Raw genomic sequence first — 11728 nt, forward strand, 5'->3', positions numbered from 1 at the left:
CTACACCCAGCAGTGCTCAAGACTCTGTGCTCCCTGGGGCTCAGGGGACCATATGGGATGACAGGAATTGAAACCTGGGTTGGTTGTGTGCAAGGCAAGTACCCTATCCACTCTACTCTCTCTCCAGCCTCATCCACATTCTTTACAAATGTATTTAAATCCCAATATAAAAGGTGAGAAAATGTGTGATTTTTATCACTGTATCACTGTCATCCTGTTGCTCATCAATTTGCTCAGTTGGGCACCAGTAACGTCTCCATTGTGAGGCTTGTTGTTACTGTTTCTGGCATATCGAATACGCCACGGGTAGCTTGCCAGGCTCTGCTGTGCGGGAGAGATACTCTCGGTAGCTTGCTGGGCTCTCCCAGAGGGGCGGAGGAATCGAACCCAGGTCGGCGGTGTGGAAAGCAAACGCCCTACCCACTGTGGTATCGTTCTAGCCCGTGATTTTTTTTCTCAGACAGGAATTCATTTATTTTATTTATTTATTTTTAATTGAATCACCATATGGAAAGTTACAAGCTTTCAGGCTTAAGTCTCAGTTATACAATTCTATCCCATGATTTTTATAAATACAAAAATGGTATTTTAAGATTGCATTTAAATACAGTTTCAAGATATTCACGATGTCAGTTACCCTCCACCGCTGTTCCGCAGGCACTACAGTCTTCTCTCTAGAACTGACCAAGCAATTTTTGGCTAACCACCCAACTCAGACAAAACTAGCGAATACTTTGAAACAGAGGTAGAATATAGTAGTAATAATGGTTAACAAATTTTGAGCATTTTAACTGGCAGACTTAAGTGAGTCAGACCCATTAATTTACTTCTGACCATAACCCTGAGCTAGATACAACCATTTCCTAGAAGTAAAACAGGCGAGAGCAAGTGTCTTGTCCCAGACTCATCAATGCCTTCCATACAACAAAGGCATCCACTTGCTTACACATAACTCAGACATATTTTGTATGCTTTTTAAATAATACTCTTTAAGGGAAAGTCTGTATTAAATGAGATATTATCAATACACCTTCTAAAATATTAGTTATTTTAAAACTCCTTTTCCTTTCCTGTTATAAAATCCACTTGATTTGATTCTTTTAATATTTATGGTAAATGCAATTTAACACTCTGGGTCTATTTTAAACAGCCTACTTTAAAGCTGAATATTTCTTCAAGTTAAGCAGAAGCAACAGCTTTTATACAACAACTACTGAACTATGGCAAAATACCAACAGGCATTATTCATGACTATTTTAAGGAGCCACACCCAACATCAGTATTGAGAAGGGAGCCAAAACACTACCATTTTCATCTGTAACAATTACTTTAAAAATGTTGCATTAATTGGTGTCAAAATCACGAGCATGCTACTATAAATGTCTGTTTTTTAAAGAAACAAATATTTCAAGAATATGATTCAGAAACACAGGTCAAAGTAAAAGTGCCAGAATATAAGTACCCCTGACCCAGGCCCATCGCGACTTGGTCTTGAGGGCAAGTGACCAAGTGGAACTGAATTTGAGAAAAATTTAAACTATTTGCACTTCAAATTAACTGCTAAAGCCATAAATGGCTAGAAACGGACAGTCTTCTCATTTCCAGAATACTGGCTATTTTACTTGGTCACACTGCCAGTGAAATGGGCAATTCAAGAGTCAAAGAAGGAGATGGATGGGCCGGAGAGAGAACACAGAGGTCAGGGCACCGGCCTTCCACGCAGTATATACACTCCCAATCCAGACTTAAATTTTAGATGAAAAGAGCCAGCATTCTACTTTAGAGCTACAGGTACAGGGATTTAAAGGTGAGGCTACAAAAAAGTGATGAGGTCAAGAGGAACAATTAGGGACAAAGCAAGTGTATAATGCTGGATCTTTTGCTACTATCAAATCTGATTCAAAACTGAAAAACTTTCTAAGCATCTTGAGACAGGATGTTCTAGTCTTTTTTGGGAGAGCCACACCCAGCAGTGCTTACTCCTGGCTCTGCACTCTGGGGTGACTGCCAGCGGGGCTCGGGGCACCCTAACCCGGGCCCACTGAGGGGGCCGGACCATCACTCTGGGCCCAGGATGTGCTCCTCTGTCTGGAAACTTGCCCGGGACAGTCAAGAGCAGGAGTGGAGAAGTGAGCGGAAGGAACATGCTGGCAGCATCTTTGGCTCCTGACACACAGTTGTTAGAATGACAAAACTGAAACTAAAGTTAAGTTGGACTAGACACCAGAGAGATTCAAAAAAGAATCATAAGATTTTTTTCATTTTGCCATTCAACAAAAATCTGTGAAGTTATTATGAACAGAAAATCATAGGCAGACCACTATGACAAATTAATAAATTTTAGACTGTAGTTCTGCTTCACTGTCCTGTAACTTTAAAATAAACAGTGAAAACATGTAATTATTTAATAGTCATGCATCAATAAATATCAATAACTAAGATATGAAAAAGCATTTAGTAATTATTAAAACTTACTGGAAGCTAGGCAATAAAAGTTTCAGAACACTGTAGAAAAATATTTTAAAAAAGGTAAAAGCATCAAGAAATAGAAATAAATTCAAAATAGAAGACAGAATCCAATTTTGCTTGACTAGAATAAGGAATGTCCCCCCTTTTCCTCTTTGGAGAATAACAGTCCCGGTCACTCTCCTTCAGCCTTCTCGCCTGCAGTGGGTACCCCAACCTGCCGTTACGTGTGCTTCAGTAACCAGAGACCCAGCAAGGCATTCTGGAGATGGAGCAGAGATCTCCAAAAACAGTGAATTTAAAACGTTACCCAGACCCAAACTCCTCAAAAGCTTCACATCTACACTGCCACATTAAATGCGTTGAGAAGTCACCAATTTTTCCTGTTCAAAGCCATCCGTTAATTCGTCAGTGCTAACGGCCGCCATAGGACACACGGGAAATCTTTGTTTTCTAGTCACTTACTAACTTACAGCGTCTTTTTCTTTGGCACATTTAAGTATCAGCATGAGGTATTTTCCCTTTTGAGTATGTTTTACACACACACACACACACACACAAACACACTTACTTTTTTGGGAAACACCCAGCAGTGTTTAGGGATTACCTCTGACACATTTAAGTATCAGCCTGAGGTATTTTCCCTGTTGAATATGTTTTACACACCACACACCACACACACACACACTTTTTTTTTTTTTGCTTTTTGGGTCACACCCAGCGATGCTCAGGGGTTACTCCTGGCTTTGCACTCAGGAATTACTCCTGGCAGTGCTTGGGGGACCATATGGGATGCCGGAGATCGAACCCGGGTCGGCCGCATGCAAGGCAAACACCCTACCCGCTATGCTATTGCTCTGGCCCCCAATACACACAATTTTTTTTGGAAACACCCAGCAGTTTAGTGCTTACCCCTGGCTCTGTGCTCAGGGACCACTCCTAGTGGGCTCAGGAATATATGGGATGCAGGGGATGAAATCGGGGCCGGCCGCATGCCGGCAAGCCCCCACCCCACTGCACCATCACTCTGGACCTCACCTATATTTCAAAGGAAACTAAGTCTGCAAATGCAGACAAACTTGCCCTACTGACAGAATGTAATACAGAGTGATCTGGGGCAATTCCAAGAGTAAAGGCCAGGAACAGGTGGGCACATGCTTTCTCTGAGGGCACAAGGGCAGTCACGTGTCTTCTCGAAGGTGTTAAGAGTAAAGACCTCTTTGAGGTCAGCCTTGGGAAAGGAGGGGCACAGAATGCTTCCGAGACAGGGGTCACTGGACGGCTTAGGCACCTGTCATGATCAAGAAGGCTTAACTAGGTTCTCATTTCACACATAAGGAAATTAAGGTCCTCAGAGAGAGCCAAACCCTCCGCTCAGGCTCCTCCCTCGAGTGCTTTCTGCCTCCTGGGCCATTTGGAGTGTAAGTTGTGTGGGTCTGTGGAGGTTGGGAAAAAAGAATAAAAAAGCAAAGCCAGGTGGCTAGGAGGAAGTGTCATAAATGAAAGAATGAACAGTGTTATCAACTACAATGTCAGCTTCAGGAAGTTAAGACCCATCACAACAAAGCGAATCTTCTCCCAATTGGGGAGGATGTGAAGGAGTCAAGAAAGACCAGACGGGCTGGAAAAAGAACAGGGGTGAGGCGCCTGCCTTGCAGGGGTCAACCCTGGCTTGATCCGAGGCACTGTGTGAGCACCACTAGGAGTGAGTCCCGAGCAGAGACGAGGGTGAACCCCAGGCCATACGAGGTACAGTCCACACGCACAAAAGACAAAGGTTCAAGTTCGGTTTCAAGGTGGGCTGCTGTTCTAACCAGACAAGTCTTCGGAGTCTCCCCTCCCCAGCCTGCGTGGACATGGTCCCCACTAACCAACCAGACTAAAGGGGCGAATGAAGAGATTCATGCGAGAGAGAAATTCATTAAGCGGTCTCTGAAAGTGATGGCCATTCGATACTGGCACAGTCCAGTCAGTATCCTCCTTTATACCTAAGCGTTTGCCCATAATGGGCGCAAAAGACAGGTCCCTTTTCATTGTAATATATATCTCAAGATTACTTATGATACCTTTTGTTCTTCTGTGAATTCCGAATTATTGTGTTGAGCTTGGGCCTCTTTCTGTAGATGTCTTGCTAATCTGTAAGGAGAACAAAAAGCATTCTTTACTTCAAGCCATTGGAGTAAACTGCCAAGTGCAATAAGGCTACAACTTAGCTCTTCGAAAGAAGGGAGTGAGATATAACAATACTCTGTTCTGGCCTAGAGTGAGATGGCGATGGGCGGGACTGCCTGCTGTGCACTGTGCAAGGGCAGTGTTTGATGCCCACCATGGTGGGAGCAGCCACCTAACATGAAGGGTGTGACCCTCCCAGCCCCCCAAACAAAATTAAAAAGTTTGTTATATATTCAAAGGCTGAATCTGCATTATCTTTAGTATCAAACTCTATACACGACTATGAAAATAAGATACTGTACTTTTCACATGATTTCACACTTTATCAGCTAATCACTAATTTGCTCGTGAGATGTATCCAAATTATAGCAATAAGAGTATTCTATCACACCACCCTTCGGAGCCTGCTTTTTTCTTGGAAGACCCTCCACCAATCACAACAGAAGCCGCCACTGACCAACAATCACCCAACGTGAAAAGGAGCAGAGGCCTGGGCAAGTTCTCTGAGCTGGCTTGAGGTCACTCGCTGAAGCTCACCAGCGAGGAGCCAGATTCATCCAGGAAGAGGCTAACACCAATGACTGAGTCTAACTAAACAATGGAAAGTCAAGGCTTTTAACCATGGAAGAAGATTCCAAACAGACATTTCTTCAGGGTGAAAAAAAAAATGGCCAATGAACACACGAATATCAATACTATTACTCAGTAGGGAAATGTAAATCTAAACTACAGAGACGGCAGTTTTCATACCCACAAAAATGAGTATGCATAATTTGTTTAAAGACAGAGAAAAAGAAAGTGCAGCTGTAGCAAGGATGTGGAAAATGGGAACCCACAAACATTATTGGTGGGAATACAGAATGGCACAGCTATTGTGGACAACAATTTGGGAGTTCCCCCAAAAGTAAGAGCTATCATGTAACCTGCCAATTTCAAAGCCCTAACTGTATACCCTAGAGAACATATTATCACCCTAGAGAACATATTATTATCATATAATAAAAACATATTATCACCCCCCCCAAAAAAAAAGAAAAACCCCTGTACTTGAATATTCTCAGCAGCAGCACTGTTCACACTAACCAAAAAGTGGAAACATCCAAAATGTCCATCAATTGATAAAATGTCTATTCACTCAATGAACTATTCAAAGGAGGGAAGCAGGAATTAAAAAAAAAAAAACTACTTCAGGTTTCTAGCTTTGGGAGAAAATGAATTAGTATTAGTTGTTTAAAGCAATGTGGTTTCGGGGCTGGAGCAATAGCACAGCGGGTAGGGCGTTTGCCTTGCATGCAGCTGACCCGAGTTCGATTCCCAGCATCCCATATGGTCCTCTGAGCACCGCCAGGAGTAATTCCTGAGTGCAGAGCCAGGAGTAACCCTGTGCAACACTGGGTGTGACCCAAAAAGAAGAAATAAATAAATAAATAAATAAATAAATAAATGAAGTAACGTGGTTCAGCTACCCTGACAAGCTGGTGAGCTGTTTTTTTTTGCAACTAATTTGGCAGAAAATCTCACAGTTGGTGCTCGGTAGTCTGAGTTCTAAGCTTGGAAATCAGCTTCAAATTCTTCAGTAGCTGAAAAATGTTTCCTTTCAATTAAAAACCGACGCCTCTAAGCTTTCTTAGGGTTCTTCACCCTACAAATTTGTAAAAATAGACATAAATATCACATGACAAATTGACATTGCAAGCTGTAATCTTTTCACCTCGTGCTTTGACTGTACGCCTTTTTTTTTTTTTTTTTTTTGTCTTTTTGGGTCACACCCAGCAATGCTCAGGGGTTACTCCTGGCTCTGCACTCAGGAATTACTCCTGGCAGTGCTCAGGGGACTATATGGGATTCTGGAATTGAACCTGGGTCGGCTGCATGCAAGGCAAATGCCTACCCCTTGTGCTACTGCTCCAGTCCCCTGACTATATGGATTCTGTACATGTCAACAAACGCCGTGTGGAAGACGGGAGCTCAAGGTGCTCGCAGAAAGGCCCTAGGCAAGGCCAGGAGCTTGGCGGGGCAGTTTCTTCAAAAATGGTCATGGTGGGTGCAGTCAGGAGAGAGACAGACGGAATGATGTCTCCATAAGCAGGATGCAGAGAAACGTGGGGGAGGGGCTGGAGACAGCACAGCAGGGAGGACACAGCCTGCCTGACCCAAGCTCAGTCCCCAGCATCCGAGATGATCCACCAAGCATCGCCAGTAATAACTCCAGAGTGCAGAGCCAGCAGTAACCCTTGAGCAGTGCCAGCTGTGCCCCCAAACCAACCCAAAGAAACATGGGGCTGGAGCGACAGTACAGTGAGTAGGGCACTTCCTTGCACACTGCCAACCTGGGTTCAACCCCCCCACCCCGAATGGTCCCCTCAAGCACTGCCAGGAGTAATTCTTGAGTGCACAGCCAGGAGCAACCCCTGAATGTTGCTGGCTGTGGCCCCAAAACCAAAAAAAAAAAAAAAAAAGGGTACAACAAATGCCCAGAGCCAACAGAAACTGCAAACTCCTTGCAGGAAGCCTACCACAGGAGGGGGCGGGGATGGGGGTGGAGACTGGATGGGTGTGGGTGTGTGTGTGGGGTGACACTCAGGAATGACGAGGGGAGGGAGGCAGACACAGGTGAAGGGTGTAGTACTGTCAGGTGTTATGCGCGAGGCCCTACCATTAATAGCCCTGTAAGCCACTGTGCCTAAAATAGAATTTTTAAAAACTACAAGAAAAATAAAAACACGCATGCAAAAATATTTCTTGTGATGCTTCATAGCAGTATTACTCTGCGGAGAGTCAAAGAGAAGCAACAGCGCCGCTGCGGTGTTTCCCAGGCCCTGGAAACAGGCCATGTGGGACCCCCTGGGGAGACGGAGTGGCAGGAGAGGAAGCACCCGCGCTCACAACCTGTGAGATTCTACTTGACACGGTCTCAACGGACACAAAATGTCCGGAAAAAGCAAGCTTGGGTCCCAGCAGCCACAGCTCTGTTTAGCTTCAGGAATGCAGCTTCCTGCCCCTCCAAACGGACAAGGAGGTGAGCCGCTGCCCACTCCAAAGTTCCCACCAAGCAGACAAACCCTCAGAGAACCTAGACCAGAGGCGGCCCGGATGGACAGCGGAGCTGGGCAAAGCCGGCATTTGGGCCCAAAGCAGTTCGAGGGATGCTGAAAATGTTCTAAAGTCTGAAGTCACGGTCACACAGTTCGATACATTTATCAAAAACTGGAGCTTTAGGTGTGGACTGATAGTACAGCAGGGAGGGTGCTGGCCTTGCAAGCAGTTGACCTGGATTTGATTCCTATACGGCCCCCGGGGCTGGAGCGATAGCACAGCGGTTGGGCGTTCGCTTTTCACGCAGCTGACCAGTGTTCGATTCCTCAGAGAGTCCAGCAAGCTACCGAGAGTATCTCGCCTGCACGGCAGAGCCTGGCAAGCTACCCGTGGCGTACTCGATATGCCAAAAACAGTAACAATAAGTCTCACAATGAGAGACGTTACTGGTGCCTGCTCGAACGGTCCCCTGAGCAGAGCAATTAGTCCTCTTCGACACAGAGCCAGGAGTTAACTCTGAGCACTGTCAGGTGTGCCCCCAAACCAAAATAAATAAATACACAATTTATTTAATCAGCTCAATCAAGTTGCTTTTGGGGGCAGGCTTCGAAGCAGTGGTCAGGAGGTGGGAGAGGCCCCGCTGTGGTTTCTGGCCAAGTGGCCCTGTGGTGCCCCGAAAAGGCCCCCCCAAGTGCTGCTCTGGCCACCCCTGTGGTGCTGGGGGGACCGTGCCGGGTACACAGGCCACCCAGGCCTGCCACTCACAGGGCAGCACCTGAACAGCTGGGCTAGCTCCCGGCCCAAATAAGACTCTCTCAAACAGAGTTTGGAAAAACCTGGGTTAAAAAAAAAAAATCAAAACCCCTCAAACCGGGGCCGGAATGATAGAACAGCGGGTAGGGCATTTGCCTTGCATGCGGCCAACCTGGGTTCGATCCCGGGCATCCCATATGGTCCTTCAACTACAGCCAAGAGTAATTCCTGAGTGCAGAGCCAGGAGGAACCCCTGAGCATAGCTGGGTGTGACCCAAAAAGAAAAAAAAAAACCCTCAAATCACGTTCTTTTTTAAAATCCATAAATGATTATCATTTAAAAATGAAGTGAGACATAACGTCTTTCAGTGAGGGTAAATTCATACGCTCTGAATATCACACAGGCAGATAAGATAGGATTTTTTATGAGTAAAGATGAGAAATCTGTCAAATATTCTCTAGAGAGCAATCCACTTTACAAGGGTGCCTACCAGTGAGAAAGGACTCGTCTCCAGGGGGAGTTTTAAATATCCTTTAAACACATAAACAAGTGACTGGTAGGAATCCATGTTAGAAGTTACTGCTTCTCAAACTACTTATAAAACCCCTTCTCCCTAATCTACTGTAGTGCCAAGCTGACCATTTAATTAAACACAAAAGAAAAAATACAGCCAAGATGTAAAATTGATTGATGGTGCTTAAAGCTTAGACCTCACTTTGGAGAAGTCTCTGGCAGACAGTAAGTTCGCAGATCAGAATCATCTTGGACCACCACGTAGCACTGACACCTGAGGCGTAGCAAAGACACTCGCCACAGCTATCAGCCAGTCTTCAAACTCGTCTATTCTTTTTGGTTTTGTTTCTTTGGTTTTTGGGCCACACCTGGCTGTGTCTTCTGAGGGCTTACTCAAGGCTCTGTCTCAGAAACCACTGCTGGTGGGCTCTGGGGAACCCCCATATGGGATGCAGAGATTGAACCCCTGTCCACCGGGTGCCAGGCAAGGACCTACCCGCTGCAAATACTTACTGAGGACGCATGTAGCAAAGCAATCCCACAGGACCGGTCCCATGAAATATCTGATTCTGAGCAATAGTTTTTGTACCACTCTAACAAAATCTAGGAACCATGTATCCCCCGTGTGGTTGGAAGAGGTGGCTTGCTAAACGGAATTCATTTTAGCTGACTGGATGCATTTTGGACAGTACTTTAATTTTGCATGTGCTGCCGTATAAGTACTGCACGCTAACCGACAGCACAGCAGGTAGGGCGTTTGCCTTGCACATGGCCGACCGGGGTTACTCCTGGCTCTGCACTCAGGAATTACTCCTGTTGCTGCTCAGGGGACCATATAGGATGCTGGGAACCGAACCCAGGTCCGCCACATGCAAGGCAAACGCTCTACCCACTATGCTATCGCTCCGGACCCCATATGGATTTCTATTCAAATACGACCATTTTCCCATAGAAGCTTGCGTCATTCATTTAGCAGAGAGGTTACTCGTGAGCTTCAACACCCCACCTGCAGTGTCTGTCTCTCCACTGACACTGTTCTAGAAGTTCCAACTGAATAGCCAGCACCCTTTATTTCCTTTTGTAACGTCAATTAGATATGGGGTTCTCTGCTCTCATCGTGCTGTTGGCTCTAAGGAGGAGCGCTCTAAGTGCCACCCACTCCAAGGGTGAGCCAGCTTTATAATTCGGGGACGCTAGTTCAGTGATCGTGCAAGTGAGTCCATGTAGGCACACATGGTGAAAAACACGGTCTTCGATAATGAAGGAAACCTCCACACCGTCTAACCCGCTGATCACACATCTCACAGAAAGCGTCCACAGGCTACAAGGCAGGCAGGATTTGAAAATCCTAAAAATATTCAGCTTTCAAGTGGATTCGTTCCAGGTGCTCTTTATAACCTGAGTTTCAGCTGCCTGTGGATAATAATCCCTTCCCGCAAGAGCAAATGGCCTTAAAAGTCAATCTGCCAAAGCGTGGACAAGTTGGAGAACTGGCAAAGATGGTCAGGGGCAGGGAGGTCCTGGGGGTAATTTTTGCAACTACAGAGAATTTAGGGGCAGATGGGGCCATCTCTGCACGTCTAAGTGATCTTAACGGTTGGATAAAAGCTAACAACTATCGTAGCCAAAGGGTAAAGAATTTCCATCCTCCAAATACCAATCATTCATTCTTCCCAGCAGACACTGGAAAAAAAAAATAGGTTTTACGTGATGAGCTAAAAAGAATCCAAATGATAACAACAGCTTTCTGAGCAGGCAGTTCTCATCCTCCGTGTAAAACGTGCAAGATGCTACAGACACGCACATCCCATATTTTCATTTTAAGAAACAGCCGTGAAGATTTTGGGGTTTTGGGGGTGGGGGCGGTAGGAGGAGAGAAGCGGAGAGCAGCCCCTCGCGCGGCAGAAGCGGCCCCGGGGCGGCCGGAGCCCTGGTCCCCACAGGTACCCGGTGGCCACACACTCCACACACAGGAAGAGGCGGCGGCGGCCGCTCCCGCACGCCGTCCAGTAATTCACATTTCGCTCCCTGCGATTCACATCCTGCGCGGACTCCACCCAAAGGCGCCGCGGGCGAGGGGGCGGGTGGGTGGGACGCGACCGAGTCTCGCAAATAACGGCTCAGAAAGCGAAACGGACTCGGGGCGCAGAGCGGGGAAGGCAGCTCGACCCCCAGCTCCGCCCCCGCATCCCGGGAGTGGGCGGGGGACACCCCCGCGCCCCGCGGGGAGCCGGGCCAGCGCCGGGGTGGGTGGGGGGCGGCACCCTGCGGGGGTGGGAGCTGGAGCCGCAGCGGGCGCCGCGGCGGCGGGCAGGGACCCGCGCGGCTCCACCTGTTGAATGAACGCGGCCCCGGGGAGGCAGGGCGCGCGGGGGGGCCCGGGGCCGCCTCTCCGGGGCCCCCGCGAGCGCAGCGCCCGAGCCGTCAGCGTGGGCTGCAGCGCCCGGCCCCCCCACCCCCGGCGGGGTCTCCTGCGCCCCCCGACCACTCACATCTGATACTCGTCGATCGCCTCCACCAGCTGGCCCCAGGAGTCGAAGTCGGCGCCTCTGCGAAAACTGGCGCCCCAGCGCTGCAGCAGACTTCGGGTCCCCTCCGACATGGCCGGCGCCCGCCCCGACCCCCACAGCCAGGCCGCGCTCTAGGGCGCCATCGGCCCCGGGCCGCGCCCCAACATCAACAGAGCCGGGACGCACCGCGCCGGCCGCCGCCGCCACCCGCCCAGGAGCCGCCCAAGCCCATTTGCCGCCACAGCCAAACTTTGCAGCGCCCGAGGCCCCGCCCCCG

The 11728-nt window shown here is 47.9% G+C and overlaps 1 protein-coding gene across 1 annotated transcript in view; it reads right to left on the reverse strand.

Moving 5' to 3' along the window:
* The window catches only part of AIDA (axin interactor, dorsalization associated), a 32331-nt gene extending 20622 nt beyond the window's left edge, over positions 1-11709 (reverse strand). Inside the window, exons 1-2 of the mRNA XM_055144577.1 lie at positions 11434-11709; positions 4533-4602 (exon numbers count right to left, since the gene is read on the reverse strand). Of these exons, the coding sequence (XP_055000552.1) occupies positions 4533-4602; positions 11434-11543 (180 nt within the window). The 5' untranslated portion in view covers positions 11544-11709. The remainder of the gene's footprint in view (positions 1-4532; positions 4603-11433) is intronic.
* Positions 11710-11728: the final 19 nt, after the last annotated feature.

This window comes from Sorex araneus, chromosome 7 (assembly GCF_027595985.1).
Source record: "Sorex araneus isolate mSorAra2 chromosome 7, mSorAra2.pri, whole genome shotgun sequence".
NCBI classification, from domain to species: Eukaryota; Metazoa; Chordata; class Mammalia; order Eulipotyphla; family Soricidae; genus Sorex; species Sorex araneus.